General features: G+C 57.1%; 2 protein-coding genes and 1 long non-coding RNA gene across 8 annotated transcripts in view; 1 reads left to right on the top strand and 2 right to left on the bottom strand.

Moving 5' to 3' along the window:
• Positions 1-10,128, bottom strand: part of LGR6 (leucine rich repeat containing G protein-coupled receptor 6) — a 69,301-nt gene extending 59,173 nt beyond the window's left edge. Inside the window, exon 1 of the mRNA XM_085210654.1 lies at positions 9,933-10,128. Within this exon, the coding sequence (XP_085066780.1) occupies positions 9,933-10,123 (191 nt within the window). The 5' untranslated portion in view covers positions 10,124-10,128. The remainder of the gene's footprint in view (positions 1-9,932) is intronic.
• Positions 5,527-10,160, top strand: LOC104914458 (uncharacterized). Of its 2 annotated transcripts, none has more exons than XR_014879965.1 (5): positions 5,527-6,035; positions 6,537-6,656; positions 7,506-9,733; positions 9,825-9,934; positions 10,026-10,160. It is a non-coding gene; the product is annotated as an uncharacterized LOC104914458 (long non-coding RNA). The 2 variants fall into 2 exon arrangements; XR_796017.3 differs by having other exon boundaries at positions 5,529-6,035; positions 7,506-9,722.
• A 3,120-nt stretch (positions 10,161-13,280) lies between these two features.
• The window catches only part of LOC100548214 (receptor-type tyrosine-protein phosphatase V-like), a 28,422-nt gene continuing 19,159 nt past the window's right edge, over positions 13,281-22,543 (bottom strand). For 2 of the 5 annotated variants that reach the window (XM_085210693.1, XM_085210695.1), the window contains 19 exons: positions 21,677-21,744; positions 21,365-21,491; positions 20,972-21,019; positions 20,750-20,843; positions 20,388-20,478; positions 20,164-20,240; positions 19,312-19,446; positions 19,046-19,168; positions 18,330-18,490; positions 17,918-18,053; positions 17,456-17,535; positions 16,719-16,806; positions 16,529-16,619; positions 16,121-16,194; positions 15,898-16,032; positions 15,682-15,804; positions 15,400-15,557; positions 14,818-14,953; positions 13,281-13,716 (listed from right to left, as the gene is read on the bottom strand). In XM_085210693.1, coding sequence (XP_085066819.1) covers positions 13,657-13,716; positions 14,818-14,953; positions 15,400-15,557; positions 15,682-15,804; positions 15,898-16,032; positions 16,121-16,194; positions 16,529-16,619; positions 16,719-16,806; positions 17,456-17,535; positions 17,918-18,053; positions 18,330-18,490; positions 19,046-19,168; positions 19,312-19,446; positions 20,164-20,240; positions 20,388-20,478; positions 20,750-20,843; positions 20,972-21,019; positions 21,365-21,491; positions 21,677-21,744 — 2,005 coding nt within the window. In that variant the 3' untranslated portion in view covers positions 13,281-13,656. Of the gene's footprint in view, positions 13,717-14,817; positions 14,954-15,399; positions 15,558-15,681; positions 15,805-15,897; positions 16,033-16,120; positions 16,195-16,528; positions 16,620-16,718; positions 16,807-17,455; positions 17,536-17,655; positions 17,745-17,917; positions 18,054-18,329; positions 18,491-19,045; positions 19,169-19,311; positions 19,447-20,163; positions 20,241-20,387; positions 20,479-20,749; positions 20,844-20,971; positions 21,020-21,364; positions 21,492-21,676; positions 21,745-22,543 lie in introns of those variants that run through there. The other 3 variants (XM_085210694.1, XR_014879967.1, XR_014879968.1) reach the window with 3 other exon arrangements.

Here is a 22,543-nt window from a genome sequence, read left to right as displayed (position 1 = left end):
TGCTCTGTTTTTGAGCAACACGGCCCCAAATGCAGCATTGCGTGGAAACCGTGCAGCACAGGCATCCTCAGAGGGTCTCTGGCCCGGGATGGACTGAATGGGAGGAAGCAGGAAATGTGGAATAAAGCTCATGTGAAGTTATTGTTGTTTTGGCAAGGTGAGGGAAGTGGGGGAGGCGGTGGTGGGGCCATCGGTTTTGCAGCCATTTCACCAGCAGTTCCCACATGGTGAGAGCACACTGCGCCCACCATGGCCTTAAAGCCCCCAGTGAAGCCAAATGCTCCACAAAAGTGTTTTCCATCATGGGAACCACTCTACGAACACCAGCAGAAAGAACAGCAGGGGAAGGGGTGGCGAAAGGAACATTTCCCTAAGCTCCAAGTCAAAGGCGCCTGGAACCGGCCGGGGCAGAAAGGCAGGACCTGCCTGACTTACCAAGGAGAGAAAGGACTCAGAAGCAGTGCTAAGGGCCAATTCTCCCATTCCATACGTCTGCATTTGCTGCCTCTTTTCCGGGCTCTGGAGCTTGAACCTTTGAGACCACGTATTTTGGTGCAGAAGGCACTCAGACCTCTGATCCTCCTTTTTAACCCCTGAGGACCCTCCGGTTTCAGCTAAGCCAGCTGCAGGAAATGCGCCCGTTGCCCTTGATCTTGGAAATTAGGTGGCAGCTCACGTATTTACAAAGCTGTTCCTCAGAAGTCTTGTAATTTGGGGAGAGCATCCCCAAAGGATGAAAAGAAAGGGAACTCTTGGACCAGAGGCAGACACTCTGTGTGACTTTTGGCCCGGCTGATGCAGTTGGCTTGCAAAAATAAAAAAAGCAATTCTGGGTTTTTGTGGAGATTTGTTAGATCCCTTTTATCACAATAATCCAGGACAACAGCGTTGCTTTTTCCATGGGATGTGAACCAACCCGAGCAGTCCCAGCGTATCAGAGCCTGCCAAATTAGAGAGGTGAAATCCTGACAGCTCTTCCACCGAATCCCTGGGCTTCACCTCCCCAGAGGCAATGGAAATGAACTCAGAAATCACAGACTTGGCCACGCCAAAGACAGTTAGTAGGTTTCAGCGTTTTATTAGCTTCATTAACTTTTATCACCAATTAATTAAAGACTTCACCATATGATCTCCCCATTCCTGGAATTACTAAAGAGGGGACGTTTGAAGCTCACCACCATTTGGATGCCTCCAATGCACGTCTACATCTGAGCCAGACTTGGGTTCCCTTTATAGTTCCACGAAGAGGGGCTGATCCTCCTGCTGTGTGACTCACCTTCCTACACTGGGGATGCTTTCTAGATGGAGACCAGTCACACCCCGGCCCCTTTGGAAATGCCACGATCTCTTGTGGCTTCTGCCTGCTGTGATTCCTGACTGAGGGCCATCCTTGGGAAAACACGTCCTATCTGTTGCTTGTTGACTTTAGGGCAGTGGGTAAATAAAGAAAACAAGCTCTGAGGTGATGGTTAGGCTTGTAGCATTTGGGTGGCTGGGGACGTATTATCCTGCTTCCAAAATTTCCATAGCATTGTTCCATTCACTTATCTGAACGGCTCTCTGGGCCGACGAGTTGAGGTCTATCAATGCTTTCCCTCTCTGTTCCATTAAATTACAGAGCAGCAGACTGGGCCAGGCTGAGCACTGGGATTACAGTCCCATCTGGAAAAATCAAAGGAAGTCTTTAAAGCCCAGCCAGATTTTCATTGTCAGGAGTCTCCAGCTCCATCAAAGGAGAGGCAGTCTAGACAAAACACCTACAAACTTCACTCTGAAAAACTGAACCATTGTGGGTTTTGGGGAGGGTGAGGGGGCTTTCACAATTTCTGCTCAGATCAACCAAATAAATTACACCTTTGCTGCTTTGAGCTCTTTCACTCTTTCGTGAATCCCCATGAAGAGACTTTTGAAAAACCACTCCCCAACTTCTGATCCTCTGGAGCATCAAATCCAAAAATTAGTGGATTCTGAGGAGATTCACAGACAGCGCTTCATTGCTTCGGGAGTAATCCTCATTGGAGAACTCCTGAAGACCTTCTCCTCCTTCTCCCTCATTCCAGCAAATGCCAAAAAAAAGCCTAGGACACATGGTGGCAGATGGAAGCATAGACTCATAGAACGGCTTGGGTTGGAAAGGACCTTAAAGATCCTCTTATTCCAATTCCTCACGTCGCCAGAGACAGCCCCACAACTGCAGGGCTTCCACACGGCTCCCTTTCCATGCCAGCACACAGGCATCCTTTGGGCTAACAGGAGCTGTTATAGCCTTCTCTCTTTCTCTCATTTCAGTAGGCATGGTTTCTGTAAGGAGCATCCCAGTCCTGGGGAACCCATCTGCAGCAGCCCTATAGCTAGATGCCAAATAATGAGATGCTCATATTGCCATCCCAAAAGCTTCCTGCTCTCAGCAGCAAACGGCTCCTCAAGAGCACTGAGCTGCCTTTCCTGTGGCGGAGATCTTGTTTCTTTCTGGAAACACACTCTGCTTCCGTTTTGTTCTGTTTTCAGTGGTTGCTTTAGTGGAGAAGCTTAAACCCTACTAAGCCACAACAGTAGGGATGTAGCGCACGCTCTGAGTGTGTCAAATGGGTTACTGCAGTGTTTTCTCCTTGTCCGCCTTCTTATGAAGAGCAGCAGACTAGAAGCACTTGGATCGGTTGGAAATGAGGGAGCTGCCACGCGAGCAGTCACTGCTGGCAAAGCCTCAGCCAGCACCGCCACTGTGGGGGCCAGGAGCTGCCGCACGTGGATGGGCTGTGAGCACACGCACGGGCAGCCCTGACACAGTTAATGGCCACTGAGAGGTCACAGCGCTGCCTCGGTGTCTCCAAGATAATCCTGGATGAGATGAGGAGTGAGACAGGAACACAAAGTGCTGGAGCAGATCCGCCCCATCAGCAGCTGCTGAAGCGCCCTGGCCAGCGTGGCCTCCAGTCTCTGTGCTGGGCTGGCCCACCACTGCCGTGATTTCCAGGGCTGCACCTCCCTCAGCAGACTGCAGGGCGGGAGTCCGGTCCCAGCGCCGTGCAGGAGGGGCGGAACGTCCTGAGAACATCGGGTGCGGGCTGTCTGCGTTGGGTCACCTCCATCGGCTGTAATGCGTGACTTCCTCTGCCCCACACACGCTGCCCCCAGCTAGAGAAAGAAACCCACAGACAACCTTGTTGCTGAGAATTTCGGAGTAAAAGCAGAAATTTTGACAGCAGAAACGGGTTTGAGTGTCTGCACTTCATGGAAGTTTGGAAGCTGTGGCACCTCTGCTGGTGGTGGCTGTGCTCTGAGCAGTGCTGCAGTGTTTCAAATCCTCCCCCCTCTATTTGTATTTTTTTGACTGATGTTCTCCAGTGCAAAACTGCTTGTCTGCATCAGCTGGAAGCTGAGATGTGGAGAGTTAAGAAGCAGGCACAGGACGAAGAGCTGGAGAACAGTACCTGGAATGAGCGAATACCAGAGACAGAGCAGATGAGACAGACTCATCTCTAAACAGATCTGTCTCCGCATTGTTGTAGGAGGCAGCAGAGCCAAAGGAATGCACAGTCTGCACATATCAGTAATAATGAATTGTTCCACTGTGACACTTAATGGGAAGAAGGTTCATTAATTACAAGGAGTTTTTACACAGTGGGGGGTTTAGCCTGGCTACAGCCAACATTTTTGGGCAAGCCCAGTGTTTCCTGATGCTCTCCCAGACTGGGAAATCATAGGCAGAGCTTATGCAAACCTCCCCTCTCTGGCTGCCATACGCTGGACCAGAGCCTGCGTGCTCCGTGCTGCCTGCACTCAGCTCCCAGCGCTGCCCCACTGCCCCTTCCTGCTGGGAGCGCAGCGAAGGCAGCCGTTCCATCCCTCCTCCCCACAGAGCCAGGCAGAGCACTGACCCTGGCACTGCTCTGAGTGAAGAAGAGGGGATCCCCAGCAGCCACGTTTGCTCCCAGCTCCCGTGGCTTCAGGACATGGAAACCTTTGCCTGCTGCTCGTGCTCCAGCTCTGCTCCCTCCCCTTTCAGATGCAGATCCAGTGACCCCAACACCTGCGGCCCCATCTCCTGGGAGAAAGGCACTGAAGTGTTTGGGGCACATCTGGAAACCAGATGCCCTGCAGGTGACTCAGTGGCACTCCCTCTGCTCATGCACTTCACCTGTCCTGTCCAGACAAGTCGCAGCAGCGTGAGCAACAACTGAAAGCCAGCAATATCCCAAGATGACAACATCTGAGAGCCCATGCGGGATACGTCTGCAGGAAACGGCCCTTTCTGAGGGAAAGTGGTGGTGCTGCCCATGGAATTCAGGGCACACAGAGGTGCTGCTGGAGGGAGCGGGGCAGGGCTGGGAGCTGCGCCCTCCTGCTGGGCAGTGGAGCTGAGCAGTGGTCAAACTGCAATGGCTCTCCAGCTCCATGGCTGCTCTGGTTTGGGTCCGTGCCCTGTTCCTGTGCATCAGATTTTACAAGGCATGTGGAGTAACAAAACCAGAACACAAACATTCTCAGGAAGCCGTTGCGTTGGGCTGCCAACAAACTGCTTACTGCTATCTGGTGGCAAGTTTTGCTTGGCAGCACTGCATGGCTGTACCCAAATCCCAGTGATCTCCATTTGCTCTGCAGGTAAAGTCTGCTTGGAGTGCAGCGTGGCACCCAGGATAGGTCTTTGGATCCATCCATCCATCCATCCATCCACCTCCATCAGGCACAGCTGTAACACTAAGGCTGGGTAGGGTCCTGGCTCTGCTGCTGGATGTGGGGGGACCAAAGAGCACCCAGCTCTGCCGCTCAGCACCACTGGGGCTTTGCTCCAGCTCCCTCCCCTACGACCCATCCCCAAGCCCTCCTGAGAGCCACCACTTTGTAGGCACACGTTGTGTGAACCGCTTTGTACCCACAGCCTTGTTTGGGGATGGCAGCAATCAGAGGGAATGGTGAAAACGTCCGATGTCTTTTATTTATTTATTCATTTATGTTTCCCACAGCAGCTTCTCTGCAACAGCCCCTCCTGCAGACAGCCTGCAGAGCAACTGGGCTTTGGGGAGGGGGTCTGCGTGCAGCCCTCCTTCCATGGCAGCCCCACTGCTGTCGGTGCATGGAGCCAACCTGCCCCACTCCCCCACGCAGACAAACCAAATCCCAGCCTGACATTTCCCATCTTTCAGGATCTTTTGGTGCTACTTTCATCTCCAATGCACATATCGCAGCCCTATAATAATAATAGTAGTAATAATAATAGCAATAATAACAGCGATAATAATAATACCTTCTGCACGTATGTAGCACCTTTCATCCAAGGATCTAAGTCACAATTACAGCCCCACACATTCCTGTACATTACAGCCCTATAATTCCAAGACTCCTCAAGTATCCAGACTTCAAAGGGAGCGTGGATTTCCCCTCCAGCCCAGTCACAGTGCCCAACACGTCTCAGAGGTGTTTCGAAGGTGTCTTGGCAGGAGCTGGGGAGAGGCAGGAGAGCTCTGAAGCCAAAAGGAGCCGTCGTGGATTCCTTCCTCCCCTTTCCTGGCCGCTATCTGATCTCCCTGGGAAATAAGTGCAGCCACGGCACATTGTGGGGGTGCTGCTATGGGGTGGGGGTGCTGCTGCAAGGCAGCGTGTGTGCAGTGGGATGCAGGCAGGCAGGAGTGGCACTGGGAGGCCATTGGCACTGGGTGACATCCAGGCCAGTGATGAATTTATGCTCCACTGGAGAGAAGAAAGGAGTGGAGACGGTCTTGTTCTCAGTGAAAGCTCTTATAAGGGCTGAGAGATTTTCAAGTAGCCCAAAAATTCTCCTTTTAGGTTCAAAGCAAAACGTCTCAGGGATACCCAAAACAAGTATGATTTGTTTTGGATTGGTTTGGTCTTAATTGCACGGGAAACATGAAAAAAAAAATCTATTTGTTTAATGAAAGCCAACCTTTCCTCCTCCTTTGTTTTTGGTTTTTTGTTGTTTTTTTTTTTTGTTTGTTTAGTCAAAGAGGTGAAGTAGCTGCTATTTACACCTGTGCGTTCAGGGTGCTCAAAGCAAGGCAGCTTCCTATAGCAAACAGGTGAGCTTAAAGAGGGGCTGCAGGAGCTCTGGCCGAGCTGCTGTGTTCAGGAGCCGTTCGTGGAGCTCACCTGAGTGGGACCACAGCACAGCAGCGCCCGAAGGCCTCACCCAGCCTCCTACCTGAGCTCCCGGTTGGGATGTGGCTGCGGGTCCGTTTGCACCAACACCCCGCAGCCGACCCCTAAGAGGCGTCCCGTCCTCTGCGGGAGGCGACATCCCGGCACGGACCGCTCCGTGGGACTCCCGGCAGCTCCTACGGCCTGCGGGCACGGAGGAAGCGCGCAGCGCTGCTCTGAGCCTCTGCTGCTCCTCCTCCCCTGGGCTGAAGCGCTGCGTCTGCGCCCGTAGCGCCGACCTGCCCGGAGCCGGGGGGGGCGGCGGGGAACGGGTTAAAGCGGAGCAGCAGAGGTGGTTCCCCGTTACCGGAATTCTTTCTCGTGTTCTCCACGAGAAATAGGAGCTGAGTTTCTGTCTGTAAGCCCCAGTGCCTTTCCCGCAGGTTTCGTGCATGCAATTACGAAAACTCGCTGTACTCGGGTTGGGAAGTGCCCGGAATGGAGAAGCCTCTGGAAGCCGTCCTGGATGGGAGGCGACGACACCCAGAGCCACCCCTACGCCGGTAACACCCCGGGGAAGGCAGCCCCTGCCTCACCCCGCCTTACTCAGCAGAGATGTTCCTCTCCACGCCCGCGGGTGATGCGCAGCCCCGCTGGGCGCTGCGGTGCCCGGGCATCGCTTTCCATCTGAACGAGGGGCAGCGTTACTAATTGGTGCCTCACGGGGATGCCGAGCGCTGGAAACTCTTCTGTCTTCGCGGGGTCTCCGTAGTGGAACCCGAGAACGAAAGGAAGGGGGTCCCTCAAGCAGGGCGGCGGAGAAGTGCCGGGGGTCCCACAGCCCCATGCAGCCCCCAGGGAAGCGCCGTGCTTCCCTCTCCCTCCTCCACCCTCCTGCTGCTCCCTGACCCAGGCAGGTGCAGAGGGGGAGAGGCGTTCGCAGCTCCATCGCTGCCTTTTGGCACCGGAGCCTCTGCCAGAATCAAAGCGCATTTCAAAGCAAACCCTAAACTCCTTTAATCGCCAGCGAGAGCTCCTCCTGCGCAGATCTAAGGGCCATGAGCTCAGTGTTTTCGTTGCCCCGGGCAGATTTATGAGCTTATTCTTCACGGAAGGGAGGGAGAGAGAGAGGGGAGGCTGTGGCGTATTGCTTAGCCCGGGGGGCGGGCAGGGAGGAGCGGGGTTGGGGGTGGGACGACTCCACGGGCTTTGGGTGCGAGCAAGGACCGCGATGCTGAAGCCCAGAGCGCGGGGAGGACGGACGGACAGCAGCTCCTGCTGTGCTCTGCTGGCCGTGTGCTCGTGCACGTTCGCTCCGTGCTGCCTTCATCAGCGCGCTCCTCATCCCCTACAACCGAGCCGGCGATCCCTGCCAGCGGTGTGGGGAGGGCTGACTGCTCCCATTCCTGCAGAGCCGAAAAGGGGACGTTGCCGACACCCCGCGCCCCAGAAGCCCCGCAGGGAACGGCTCTGCCCCTGGGACTGAAAACTGGGGAAGGGTCCAGCGATGATCTGCAGCACTGCGGCCAGCTGGGGGCTCACGGAGCTGCACGGGGCCCAACGAGCCACAGCAGAGCCCCGAATGGGGCCACTGTGAGCACTGTTGGACCCAAACTGCTCTAGCTGATGGTACTGAGAGGCAAAAAGGAGCAGAGCTTGTGAGAGAGGGGCTGGGAGGTGGGAAGAAGGGAGGAGACGGGGGAGCCTCCAAGGACCTGCAGGTTTCCACCTGATTGGAAATTCAGTCTTCAGCTGTTCCTTTCCTCCCAACCCACCCCAAAGAGCCAACGAATCAATATTGACCACCACTAACAAAATCAATAGAATGTGCTTTAGAAAGGCCGGGGTGTTTTGCCGTGATGATTCTGCAGTCCCACAACGTGAACATTAAACGGCTGACAGGTAAACGAGCAGGTGAAAATATGGAAATGGAAACTTCAAAAGGAGAATTTGAGAGAAGCAAAAGCACTGAAATAATCTCTCAATATTTCTTCTGTTCCATCACATTAAGCATTTCCTTCCCAGTGAAACAACGTGTTCCATCCCACCATCCCACCCCATCGGCTCTTGTGCAGCTCTGGGCTGAACCCTCTGCTGCGCCCCCACTGCTCCGCTCCATCTCGATGCGGATCCCTGCCTGCAGACCCCCACACAGCTGCTCCAAATGTCTCTGCAAAGCGAGAAGGGCCCCGAGAGCCCCTGGCCCCGTTGTTAGAGGGGGATGAAAGATCCGCGAGAGCGGCCAGCGCTGTAACGGGGTCGGGTCGTTAAGAGGTATTAGAGACACTCGAAACGGGTGAGGCAGCAGCAGTGCCGTCCGGGGGCAGCTTCAACCGGCGGAGGTCTGTTTCCGTCCCGCACCGCCCTCCCCAGGGCTGGTACCGGCATAGGGGCGGAGGGGGCCGGGACGTCCTCGCAGGCAGCTCCCATCCCCCGCGCTCCCACCTCGCTGCCGTCCCGCCCCGCCGGCCCCAGGACGGCCCTCCCCTGGCAGCGGGAGGCGGAGCTGCGACACGCATCCCTCGGCTCTCCGGTGCGGCACGGAGATGCGGTGCAGCGCCCGGCGGACGATCCGCTGTCAGCGGCGCCGTCTGTGCGCGGTGCCGGCGAGGTGGCAGCCGCGGGTTCCCCGCCCGCTTCGCACCGGGAGCGCCGATCAGCGGCGGAGGCTCCGTGTCCCACCGCCCCCCAACCCGGGTAACGGGGATGCAGGCAGCGGCTGCCCGCGGCTCCCGGCGCGGGGGGAACCTCGTGTGAAAAGTGCTGCGCGGTCCGCCCTGCCGCGGGAACGCAGCTTGCCTCGCACAGCTCTCCCTTCGCATGATCTATGGTGAAACTCGTCCTTTCCTGCCCTGTTTTCTTCCCAGCTGCCCATCTGCACGGTACACAAAGCGATGCCCTCGGGTGAACGGGAGCTCTCGCCGGGCCACAACGGCCCAGCCGCGTTTTGCAGAGCCCCTCGTGAACTCGGAGTGCTGAGGAGGACCTGGAACACCAGGATGCCAACCTGGCCACCTGTCCTTCCTCACGCACAGCAGCTTCCAGCAGCAGCACGCCTGGCTGGGGAAAGCAAGGTCCTCCCCGACCTGCTGCACTGCACCCTGCTGATAGGAGCACCAAGCATCCTCCCAGGGTGCACCATTACCCACCGGTGCGTCCCGTCCCCCTGGTCAAAATGTGGGATCCTTCCCAGCCCACAGGTCGCCATCACACGGCACTGCTGAGCCCAGCTTTGAGGCTCCCCCAGTCCCTGTGGGACTGGAATCCTTTGGGATATTCATACGAGAGGGGATGGGAGACGTTGAGAGCATTAGGAACCTTTAAATCCATTCAGAAAAAGAAAAAAAAGAAGGGGAAAAAAAAAAAAAAAAAAAAAAGAGAGCACCTAAAACACCTGTAGGACTTTAGTATTGATTTCAAAGAGGCAATTTGGGCACAGCTGATGGCCAGCCCAACTCAACCCCAAAAGCTGTGAGTTATCACACCTGTGGAAGTGTTTGACAGGAGGGATCCTGGAGCAGCTGGCAGTCATTGCGCTGCACCACCGCTCCGTTCCGCTCTCAGACGATTCGGGTCCGCCCAGCAAAGCAGCCCCGGAGCAACGCGTGCAGAACGTCGTGGTGCGGGGAGTAAGGAAGGGGTGAGGGGGGTCTGCCTCTGCTTGGCAGCTCCTGGAGAAACTGCTGCCTTTCTTTATTTTCGGCTGTTTCATTTTTGTTTCCAATTTCCAGAGGAAATGTAATTTGTGTGGAACCTGGCGCAAAGCTCCGAGCCGGAGGGTCCGAAAAGCGGCGCAAAGGAAAACAAAAAACAAAAAGAGCAGCGAGGGCTGTACTTACAGGTAGGCGGTCAGCGGGCTCAGGGCGGAGGGCACCTCGGGCAGCCCCAGCTCGGAGCAATCCACCGACAGCACGATGCCGTCCTGCTCGCAGTGACACTGCGCCGGGCACGAGGGCGCAGCGCCCGGCTCCGCCGCTCGGATGTGGGCACAGCACGCCAGCAAAACGCCCCAGAAGATGAAGCGCTCCATCCTCAGCTCGCTGCAAGCAGCGGGGAGCCGACGGGGATCCACCCCCACCTGAGAGCTGCACCGACGGGACGCCCCGGGGCGCTCCGTCACCGCGCGCCCGACCTGCGGCAATGGGGAGAGCGGTGGGGATGCAGCCGGGGAAGGGAAGGCATTGTTGGATGATTTTGGTTATTGGGTTTCAAGGGCTGGGCAGGGGCGTGAGGCGCTCCGGTGGGAGGAGTCAAACCTTCTGCTCTTTCCCTCTCTCTCTCAAGAGCTGGCAGGAATTTCATTCAAAGGGAAGAAAGGGGAAAGAAAAAAAAAAAAAAGGGAAAAAAAAACCTCAACAAATAATGCCGTGTTCTTAACTCCGGGAGCAGCGCTTGGGCTGTAACAGAGATTTTTGTGAGAGAGCAGTGCAGGGGAAGGCAGAGCTGAAGCACCAACAGGGAGGCAGCAGCCCAACCTGCACTGCAAGCGCTTCGGACTTCGGGACGCTGAAACACAACCCCAGATAACGCTGTGTCTGCGCCGGCAGCTGGGAGGTCCGGGTGCAGCCGGGCTGAGCTCGAGCTGCTGGGTCCTGCCCTGCTCCTCTCACCATCCCCATCCACGGAGCAGGGGCTGGGGGGCTGCAGGGTGTGGGGAGTCGCTGCCGTGGGGCTGAGTTCGGTGGGGCGGCTCCAGAGCGCCCTGCAGGGCTGTGGGATGCCGTGATGTTGGAGACGCTCGTCGAACCGGGCTGTGAGCTGCAGCCACGCTGCTCCAAGAGGAGCTTCCCCCTGCCTCCCCTCGAGGGGATGGGGCACAGGCAGAGGAAGGACGGACCCCCTTTGGGTGGCTGTGACCCACGAAGTCGCCCCTCTGGTTGTGGCCGTGCTGAGGAAGATGTCACATTGCTGCTGCACGTGTTGGGAGCTGCGTGTCACAGCTGCACATCCTGACCTGAGGGTGCTTTTGCTTCCAGCAATAAAAGTCTTTCCTAACTGATGTCCCCATTTTCTCAGGTTAAAAGAGGTGGGAGAGTTAGATGGGGTCAAGCTGCAAAGCAGGGGACTTAAAACCTCCAGTGGGGCTGGGGTGTGATCCCTCATCCACAGAGGTCTGTGGGGATTTCCTCCAAAAAGCTCTGCTCCAAATGGAGTTCAGGTTTGGAGCTGATGCACAGACCCTGGCAGAGAGCAGTGCAGGACCTGAAGGGCACTGGGCAGAAACAGAGCCTGCACCTCATTTGGACCTGAGAGCTTTGGTGTGTCCACGGCCAACCTGAGTACCTCCCTCTGGGGTGGAAGTCTTCTAACTGCAACTGCTCTGTGCTGTGAGGTGCCCCGGTTACAGGCGCCGGAGCTCCACATCCAACTCGCTGCTATGAACGTGAGGGGATGCGTTCCTGCACGGCACACAACCTCTGTGTTGTCCTCTAGTGGCAGCTGCGGGTTGGGAAGATGGGATGAGCAGAGCTGAGCAGCGAGCTGAGCTGCCTCTGTGCATCACTTCGGCAGCCCCCAAAGCACCCAGTCCTCCCGCATCACTGCTCCCAGGGTGCTGCCAGAGCTGGGGACGGTCCCAGGCTGTGACAAAGGTGAGAGTTACTGGGCTATTGGGCTGCGGGCTGCTTGCTGCTGTTAACAGCAAACCAAGAGCTTGCCTTCTGCCCTGTAGGCAAACTGTGCCCTCTGTTTGTTCCCTGCTATTTCAGGGGCTTGGCACCACCCCGGCCTGGCTGTCGGTCCCTAGTCCCTGCTGCAGCCCATAAGATTTTGGCTGCTCATCACTACTGTCACAACTGAGCCCCTGCTGGGCTGTGTACTGGGACAAGAGGGCCACAGTGCCAGGGATGCTGCAGGAAAATAGGCAGTGCCAGGGCTGGGTGGTAAACGCAAGCCCTTGCAAGCAAGCAGAGAGCCCCAGGGTCAGGGGCCTGAAGCCGTGGCAAGCTCAGCATGCATAAGAGCAGGGTACAGAAGCGAGCCTCAGCATTGGTCCCATTTGACTATCCCAGGAGGAGTTCCCCCTCCAGTTCAGACCGTCCCATCCAGCCCTGGTGCTTCCAGGATGAGAGTGGTGCAGTGGCTGATGAGAGAGAATGCTGGAGATCCATGAGCTGCAACGCCTGTGCTGATATGGCTCAGGTGGAGGGTGGAGAGGGGAGTGAGCAATGGGGAACCCCACAGCATGCATCCAGCTGGGGCAGCCAGCCCAGAGTATCGTGGTGGTGCTCAGCAGTGTCCCATTACGGTGCTGGGGGGAGATGCTGCAGCTGCTGGGCTCTGTACCTTGGAGGGTCACGTAGCATCAGCACCAGCAAACAGAGGAGCTGTGGGATGCAGGAGCTGTGGTGCCCAGCAGTCACCATGGCCCCGTGGCTGCAGATGTGTGTGGGAGTCCTGCCCTCCTCTCGCACAGCAGCGCTAACGCAGTGTGCCCCTGCTATGGGAGCAGGAGGGGCCCAAACAGAAGGGATCCTGCTTGTCTCAGAGGTTCTGGCCTCTGCAGGGGGCTGAAGAAGGAGGTGGGGGTTGGATGCTGAAGGACGTGGCAAGGGGCAGAGCTTGCTGGGCGGCCCGTGCTGGAGGCTTTGTTCTGTGTTAATGTTTTGTTGTCTCTTTCTCCCACTCTGGGTTTCGTGGCTCTGAGCTTCAGGGCTGGAAAATTATTCATCCCGACCACAGCTCCCACGACACCCTCTGGAAACAGCTGCAGCTCCAGCAGTGGGTGGGAGGTCGTAAATTCAGCATCGCCGCCGCCTCGGCCTCCCTGCAGCTGGGATGTGAAGCACGGAGATGCAGTCGCACTGAACTCACTGAGTGAAACCTGCTGACCAACTTGCAGGACAATTCCCTGCCACGTGCTCGTCCCCTCCAAGTCCTTCTGGTCCCTCCAAGCTGTGCTGCAGCTGTAGCTGTCTGCAGGTTCACCTCGGCTGCCGGCTGTACTGCGATCTCTTTGTGCTGCCAGATGGGATTCCTTGCTCCTGGGCGTCAGGAAGCCCTGCAGACAGCAGCCTCTCTCACTGTGGGTTTCCCTTGCTTCCCTACAGCCTGCAGCCAGCAGCTCCGGCAGCAACGCGCAGCAGGCCGTGCATCAGCTCTGCCTTACGGCGTGTCCCTGTGCAAGGAGATCCCGGGAGCTGTAGGAAGCTCCTGATGCGACACAGTAAGACAAGTTACAAGCGTGCTCTTTCCCAGGGCTGTTTATTGGCTGTACCCAACGCTGATCCATCAGCCCAGGCCACGCTCTGCTCCACCCGCAGCAGTGCTGCAGAGCTCTGCGCTCTCCATGCTGGGGCCACCCGCCCTCCACCCAGCGCTGCAGCCGGCTCAGCATCCCGGGCACCAATGAGCCCAGAAGGTGAGCAGAGGGGGAGCATCCCACCTCCCACCCCCAGCAAGGCAGAGGAGCGCTGTCTGAGGCTGCCCGGGTGTCCCCATGCTGACAGTGGGGTGACAGTGCCAGGTTGGGTCTCCCTCTTGCTGCAGGGCTCCTGCTGTGCCAGGAGCCACTCAGTGCTCCCACTCAGAGGGCAGGATGCTGCCGGGAAGCACCAAGGGGCCTCAGGGCTGCTTCTGAGTGATGATGTCCTGGATGCAGGTATATAGGAACATGTACTGGTCCTAAGGAAGAGAAAGAGGGTTCTGGGGTTCTGCCTTATTATTATGCAATTAACTAGCAGGGTGATGGTAAAGCAGGATTCACTGTCCCAAGTGGTCCACGACTGCTCTGTACCACCAGAAAGGAAGCATCAGGCACAGAGCTCACTATACCACCCTCATTTCCTTCTGCTATGATGTTCTGCACAAACTGCTCCAGAACACTTCTGGGTTCCAAAACCCCTCAGAGAAGGGCCAGGGGAGGACCAACTCCTGGCAGGGCTCTGGGAAAGGCAAGCTGTGGGGAAGGCAAAGGGCTGAGCCCCATTCACAGAGCCCAGGAGCAGGGCAGCTGCTGTGGGTCGCAGTGCCACGGGAGCCAGAAAAGGGGTTGTGGGCTGTAGACCCGACAGAGGGGCCCCTGAGCAGCTTGATGATGTGCTGGCTGAGCTGCAAGGCATGAGAAGCCTCTCCCTCCCTGGCAGCACTGGGCTCAGCCTTGCTGCATGGCCAGGGAAGCCACAGAGCCCACAGTGGCTGCAGTTTTTCTATGAGCCTGTTCTGATTGGGTAATCTGCAGTGAGAACCTGGAGCACAGCCCTGGGGATGTGTGCTTCAATGTCCAGTGGTTACCCATAGCAACGACTCAAAAGTTCATCCTCACCCCCGTGTGGATATTAAACCAAACCCATGTGACCCCACCGGGGATGAAGGCGGCATCCCACTGATGGAGGATGCTGGCAGCCACAAAGCACGGGGTTGGGGTTCCAGCCCTGTTTCCCCTTTGCTGGCCAGCACGGAGCATTGCCTGCAGCAAGGTGGGGAGGCAGCAGAGCCGCACCGCCCCGAGGGGCAGCAGCTTTATGCATTGATGGGCACACTGTGTCCTGTTCAGCGAGAGCCCCGCTGGAATACGGTGCTCTCTGTGGAGCTCTGGTGTGGGACAGCAGAGGCGGTTTTTGCAGGCAGCTCTGCAGCTGGGAAGCCCCAGAGAGATCTGCCCCAGTTCTGTCCTCTGCAGGGAGGGGTTACAGGGACGCTGCATCAGCACAATGGAAGCGCTGCCAGAAGGCATCTGAGGTAGCAGCACCCATCACACACCAGTGTCCCCTCCTGCCCGCCTACCAGCGTGGGGGTCATGAGGCAGCAGCTTCTCATCAGCTGGAGGGTCACCCCATAGACATCCACAGTCCTCTCTGTTTTCAGCTGGTGCAGCAGGCAATCCAGGGCGATCAGGGTCCCCATCTGGTTCTCACCACCACTGCAAAGGACGGGGGGAGGGGTCACTGACGCCAGGCCGGGCTGAGCTGGGTCTGTGAGCACTGCACTGATCAGAGGTATGAGAGCCCACAAGTGCCATCAAAGAAACCTGGAGGCACAGTCAATCTGCCCCACCAAGCAACAGGGAGACGTGTGGCACTTGGGGACATGGTTAGTGGGCATGGTGGGAAAAGGATGAATGACCCTAGAGGTCTCTTCCAACCTTTATGATTCAATGATGCTATGAGAGAGCGGGGTGAGATTTAATGAGTTGGATTTCATGACCTTAGAAGTTTTTTCCAACCTTAATGATTCTGTGATACTCTCCACGTATCTCAAACTCCTCAGGCCATTGGTGGGGCAGAGCCTTACTGGTGGAACTGGAAGATCTTTAGGGCCCTTCCAACCCAACTGTTCTATGATCCTATGACTCTATGCCCCACGTACCTGCAGTGCAGAAGGAGAGGGCTGGCTCTCTTCCTGCTGGGCACGCACCGCCTGACAGCACTGAGGAGCTCCACCAGGCTCTCGACATTTGGCTGCTCCTTGTTGCTCCACAGCCTGTACAGGAACTGCTGCACCTGCCTCTCCTTTCCTTTCTTCTCCTGGGGAGACACAGAGCTGACATGGCTGATGGGGATGGCTGAGTTTGGATACAGCTCAGCCACATCTCCACACACCTTTCAGCCCATGCCCTCCAACACCCAGAACAGCCCCACAGAGACATACGTGCTTCACTTTGAGCTGGATGCACCTCCAGCCCGAGGCAGGCTTCTCCGTGCCGCACTGGATGGTCAGCAGCTTTGTGCAGAGAGAATCTCCTTCCAGCGGCCAGCACACGTCGTGTGGGACCTGTGCACAGCAGCAGGTTCGGTTCATGTCGACGGTGGACATCACAGCAGTCACTAATAGCTCCACCAAGGAGCAGCAGGCACAGTGCCTTACCTCCCCCATCTCCTGCCACGGCAGCAGCGTTAGGATGGTGTGAATGTCCTGCTCCCACACCAGCGTCCAGAAGTCCTCCGTGGTCAGCTTGTCAGGCCCCTGCACAGCCAGGTAGTCTCTGCTGGAGCTGCAGCCCTGGGTGGGGAATGAGAACGTCACCCTCTGGCAAGGGCAGCACGGGAACCCAGGCAGGGGTGGGCAGGGCTGCGGGGGGCCGACTCACTGGGACACGCCACACCTGCAGACCCGAGAAAGGGCCTTGGTCCAGCAGGGAAAACTTCACTCTGGAGCGATCGTCTGCAAAATAGGTGGGAGACAGAGTGAGCTGGGGCCGCCTTCATGGGATTTTTTTCCTTTTACGTTGATTTGGAATATTCTACATCTTCCAAACTGTCCCTGTTGCCTCTTGTCCTGCCTCTTCTCAGCACCCTCCCTGCAGTCATAAGAGCTCCCCTTCGCCTTCTCAAAGCCAAACAAACCCACCCTCCTGAGTGCCACGCAGCACACAGTCAGTCCCCAGCCACCCCAGAGCCACCTGGTGGACTCACTCCCATGTTTCCAAGCACGTCTGGCACTGCGTGGCTCTGGCCCAGCATGGTGGGAAGGGGACGTGGGGTGTCACAGCACTTACACGGCAGGATGCTGGATGAGGGCCGTGTTTGCTGGGTGCCCAGTGACGGTGGAGCTGAGCTGGTTTCCTCCTTAGCAACCTCCAGGAGGGTCTGCCAGAGCAAAAGACAGAGGTGAAAGCTGTGAGCAGAGCAGGCCCAGGGGAGCAGGAGGGACTGGCAGTGCTCCCTGCCGTGTGGGGCAGCTCTCACCTCATACTCCCTCAGGAAGCCCATGTTGGACTTGGCTGAGTTCTGGGAGTAGTGCTGTGCAAAGCTCTTCAGTGGGATGGGGCAGGACCTGCGGAGAGAGGCTGGTGGTGAGGGTGAGGGTGAACAAATGGAGAAGCATCCAGGTCGTGCCTGCAGGAGCTGAGCAGGGCTGTGGGCATACCATGGCCAGGCTCATGCAGCTCCCCAGCCCAGCTCTGCAGCCCTGACCCTCATCCTAACCCATTCCCAAGATGCAGCATGGGCAAGGGCATTTTGAAGGAAGGAGAATGTGGCTATATAGATAGGTGTGCGACCTCCAGAAGTACACTCAGATGACAAGGCACGTGGGCAAAGCCTGTCCTGCTCCCTCCTCTTGGCCTCTTTAAGAAGGGACACCCAAAAGCCCAGCTGCCACGAGCCCCTCCAGCTGGAACCCATCTCTGGTGAATCCCACGGGCTGGGAAATCCCAGGCTGATATCCATGCCTGCCCCAGGAGAGCTCTGCAGCAATTTGGTGTTGGCATAGCCCAGAAAAATGACACTGAGGAGGGGAGGACTGTTCTGGATTGGGCTCCCTGTGCTGCAGGGAACAACCAGCCCCAGGCTGGCCCTTCTTAAAGCAGCGGGTAGGACAGCTGCTGGGTCACCCTGTCCTCCTGTCCTGGGATCCCAGCTCGCTGTCTGCAGGGCACGGGGCAGAGTGGAGAGAGGGCAGGAGAAACACAGCAGGCCCTTACGTCTCTGTCCCTGATAAACCCAGGAGTGGTTCCTCCAAGATCTTGTCCAGGATACAGCTGTGCAGGAAAATATACTGGGACTGGAAGGCAAAGGCAGACAGCAATGTAGAGCAGTCCTGCGCCGTGCAGATAGCGAGCAGGGGGGTATGGCACTGCCTAGGGGGCAGGGTGTGTCCGATACTCATGCCCCCCACACTCACACCCACAGCCTTGGTTGGCCCAATCTCAGAGCTCCTGCATCCCTCCCCTGGATACGTCACGAAGGGCAGTACTGACTCCGTGACCCAACCTGGGGGAGAGGCTCATCAGCTGAGGCGGGACACCACAGACCAGTGACCTGGTGTGGGCAAGAACTGCCTGCAAAGGTTCTGGTCCCGTTGCTATGTGCTCTTGGGCATCTGTCTGCCAGCCCTGCAGGCTTTTGTCCCAATGGGGCTGCGGAAGAGGGAGCAGAAATCTTACCAACGTCTGGATCATCTGGTAGCGGTTCATCCGCAGGGTGTAGACCACACCAAACATGTCCACCACCTTCTCCTGCTTCATCTGCTGCAGCAGCCGGTCCAGAGCGATGAAGGTGCCGCTGCGGCCCACCCCAGCACTGAGGGCACAGAGAGCACAGCTGGAACACTGCCTGACCCTGACACTGCCAGGTCCCCTCCTGGACACGTCCCCCCGCGCTGTGCCATGGGGCACCGGCCCCAGCGCGACTGAGGGCTGAGCATCCGCAGTTCCCCATCCCCTGGGACTGGATGTCATGCTGGGGACGTGCAATCCCCAGTTCCCAAGGAAGGAGACTCCGCAGACCCTCAGTGCCCTCAGACGTCTTCCTCCCTGCACCCTCTGCCGCCTGTTGTCCCGCAGAGCAGCGCCTTGCCTGCAGTGCACCAGGGTCGGCCCAGCATCCTTGGCGTTCTGGATGTGCTCCCGGACCAGTTCCCTGAAGGCCAGAATGGATGTTGTGGACTCTGGGATCCCGTGGTCAGGCCATGCAGTGTAGTGCAGGTGGGACACGTGCCGTTCTGCCCGGAGGCCCTCCTGCCAGGGGTACATTGGTTATCATGGATGTGCACCCCGCAGCTCCAGGAGCACACAGGGACCCAGGGACACCCGACTCCAGCCAGGGCCACGTCCACCCCACCTGCCACACTACTGCATCCCTGAAGCAGCAGGGCACATCCCATAGCAGGGACACAGCAAAGCAACAGAAAGGAGAGAGAAAGGATGAGTAAGAGGGGTGATATGTGTTGGATGTGTCTGCGCTACTAAGTTTGAGGCAGCAGTAATTGGAGCGGGTTGTCCAGAGAGGTGGTGGTAACCCATCCCTGCAGACCTCCAAGGTCAGGACAGGGGCTCTGAGCACTGCTGGAGCTGTGGGTGTCCCTGTACATGGCAGAGAGTGGGACCAGGCACCTTCAAAGGTCCCTTCCAATTCAAACCATTCCATGACTATGAGATGGATGACTCCTCTGAGGACTGGGTCTTCTTTGAACCCTGTTGCAGGCCGGGGAGACTGCACCACCACCAAGGAGAAAAACCACTGCATGCCATGCAAACTCGCAGCTCTTGATGGGTCCCCGGATCCTTACTTACATGCCACAGCTTGAACTCACGCATGGTCCACTCCTCAGCACTGCTCTGAGACAGCAGGTGAACCCGGAGCTGCCCGTAGGAGATGGGAGCAGCTTCAGACGGCCAGTAGTGATCACAGAGAACCTGGGACATAGGCAGGACAGGGTCACGGGGGGGCTGCCTCACCCAGGGTGATCTCACACCTCCCTGGGCAGCGTGCACAAACCCAGCTCAGGGTGCAGGCTGGGCTGGGGCTGGTGTGTCCACATCCAGCAGCACAGACGTACCCGCCCGTTCTCCATGCACACCGTCAGCATGATGATGTTGCAGACGTTCTGCTCCCACACCAGCCTCCAGAAGTCCTCGATGGTTTTTTTCAGGGGCCCTTGGGTGACAATGAACTCCTGCGGGGATGTATAGCCCTGAACAAGAGCCAGAGAGGAGCAGTCGGCAAGCGGTTGAGGCAGGTGGGTCCTGCCCTGGGACAGCCAGGCCCTGTTCTGCCCTACAGATGGAGAATAGCCTTTGCCCTCAGCCCATGTGGGCAGAGTTTCCTGGGCAACTGACTTTGCAAGAAGCCGATTTCACAGGAAGCGAGTGCTGCTCAGCACGTGCTCTACATTTTTGGAATAAGGAATGGCAGCCCGCTTCCCCCCAAGCAGTTCCTCTTTCAGCCTGACCAGGGAAAGACAGCTCCGGGTCTCTCTCCAGCTCCTTGCTCCTTGCTGGAGGTGAGATGAGCATGCGGGGTCCCAGACTCCTCCAGGCTGTCCCTCAGGCACATGCATGCCCTGTGGGTTCCCGTTGTTACCTGGGAACAGCTCCAGGGTGTGGGACGCGGGCACAGCTCCGGGGTGGTTCAAAGGCAGCTGCACAGAGCAGAAGGAGAAAGAGCAGACAGAGACAGGGCAGCAAGCGGAGAGAGGATGGAAAGAGGACAGAGCTGAAGAAGAAAGAAGAAAGCCCTGCTGGTCTCCTCTGCATTCACAGCACTCGCCATTAAGCAGTCTATCAACCTCTGCTAAAAGGCAGCCCAACACCTCGCCACTGCCAGCTGTGGTCCCAGCAGCAGCTCCTGCCCACAGCCCTCACAGCCTCCGTCCTGGGGTCCTTTGGCCATGTTGCTATGGGGCACTCACAGGCACAAAGTTGGCATTGATGTAGTCCGAGTGCAGGTCGTCCCCCAGTTGGCTCAACCTGACCCGAGAGTGATCGTCTGAAAGAGATGAGATGTGTGAAACTGAAGGTGTGCACACACCACTTCTCCCAGGAGAGGAGCCAGGCTGCATGGTGAGCCCATCTCGGGGCACTGCAGCACAGATCACAGCCCAGGAGGGCGCTGGTGGCAGCAAGGAGCACTTACAGGGCAACACGTGTGGGTATCTGTTCTTGGAGACGTTGGCTGGTAGCTCAGCCCCCACCTTCAGCTGCTCCTTCCCAACCTCCTTCAGCTCCTGTGGGACAAAGGAGAAGCCATGTACAAGCATCAGGGAGCTGCCAGCCCATCACCAATGGCTGTCTGGTGCTTCATGAGGCCGGGGAAGGGCTCAGCCCTGCACAGGGAACTGCTCCACCATTTACCCAGCACTGCCACTGGTACCCAATTTGAGCCATTGGTGGCTGCCCAGCAACTGGGTCATGGCAACTTCCTTTGACACAGGATGGATTGGAATGACCTATTTAGGGGGAAATTAAGTCCCATCTTTTGCAGGAGTCCCATCTCACCTCAAACTCTTGGAAAAAAGCATGGCTACCACTTGCTGTCTTCATCTCATAGTACTGCTTGAAGTTCTGTATGGGGATCGGCCGGTGGACATTTCTGCATGAAATGAAGGCCAGAAGAAAAGTTGCCTCAGCTGCTGGGAGGTGAGGGCAGCAGAGCCCAGTGCTGAGCTAGAGGGCAACAGAGGCAGGCAGAGAGGGAAGAGCCCAACGAGCAGCACCAACCTCAAGCTGTAGGTCACCATTTCCTGGGGAAGGCTGCTCTTCTGTGTCCTGGAAGCAAAACGTGGGAGCTGTTACTGATGCTGTCGTGTGCTGTGTTTTGTTGGCCCACAGAGCACCACAAGCATCAGGCACACTGCCCAGCACAACTGGCAGGGTTCTCTGAATTAACCACGGGCAGCTGCTTTTGCAGTCATAGAATATCTTAATGGAAGGGGCCCATAAGGACCACTGAGTTCAACTGGTGGCTTCACACCCAAAAATCAGACGCAGGGGGTGTCCTGGTTGGCCAAAAGCTCCTTTTCTGCCCTCTCATTGCTCTTCCCCCCAGCCTGGTTGGGTCTTGCTTGAGATTTTCAGCTGAGACCCGTTGGGTAAGAGATGGCCCATCCTCACCTCCTCGCTCTGAGCTGCTTCCAACAGACCAAAGCAAAAATAGCAGCCAATGTCAAGAGAAATCCCACGACGATTCCAGCTATTATAGGCATTGGGAGCAGAGATGTGTCCATGCTATCTCCAGCAGCTGGAATCAGAAAGAATGGACAGAAGTAGGAGCCAGAACGCGACCAGGTTTCCTCCAATCATTACATTTACTACAGCCCATGAGCTCCCTCTGGCTTGCTATTAGCTAACTGCTAATAATCTCTAACCTGCGTAGCCAGGTAGGGAAGCTGAGAGAACAGCTGGGAGATAACATCCCCATCTTACCCGAGAATGTGGTGAATGTCACTGCAGGGGTGACAGGGTCGTACTTGGTGAAGGCAGCGATGCTGAACCTGCGGCAGAGCAGAGCACAGCGCCCAGGCACTGAGAGCCAGCAGAGCTGGGCACCCCGGCACACGGGGCTGAGCTCCACACAGACCCTTCCCTGTGCCCAAAGAGATGTCGGGGCACCCCGTTCCCGTGGAGATCTGCCCTCCTTCCTCCTCCCACAGGGAGCCCTCCCAGCTCCCTGCAGAGCCAGCTTCCTTCGCAGGTAGTGCCCTACACACAATGCAGCATTTCTAAATGCACCTCTGGATTTTAGCAGCTGAGTTTGTGGGACGCAGGGTGAGCTCCCACTGGCAGCACCCCAAACCCAATGCTGGGGGCGAATGGAGCCACGGAATGACATACGGGTTTGTGGACAGATAGCTCAGAGACAGGAAACAAGCATTGGCTGTCAGAGGAATGAGCAGCCAGGGACATCTGATTTGCACTCTGCTGCTAACGACTGACCAGAAAAACAAGAGTTGATTAAGGATGTCTGTTCTTCAGGGCAGCCAAAATGAAAGCTAGCTTTGATGAGGCGCAAAAGCCCTGAGCAACCAAACTCTTCTGAGTGCACGCTATTCAACCATGGGTTGAATAATGACACGGTGCCTTAAATGCCTCCTCACAGAAAGCTAACGATAGACTGCAGGGGAGCACTGAGAGTGTACTGGCTGGAGGCTGGGACAATACCTGGGGGGCAGAGGGGTGTCCTGCTGTGTTTGGCACTGCTCTGTGCAAATCCCTGACTCACAGCAGAGCTGGAGCAGAAATCTGGATTCGAGGCTGCGAGGTTTAAGCAGCGAGGGTTAGCAGTGAGAAAAG

Source organism: Meleagris gallopavo, chromosome 28 (genome assembly GCF_905368555.1).
Source record: "Meleagris gallopavo chromosome 28, MGAL_WU_HG_1.1, whole genome shotgun sequence".
Lineage (NCBI taxonomy): Eukaryota > Metazoa > Chordata > Aves > Galliformes > Phasianidae > Meleagris > Meleagris gallopavo.
This window is presented reverse-complemented; position numbering and strand designations above follow the sequence as displayed.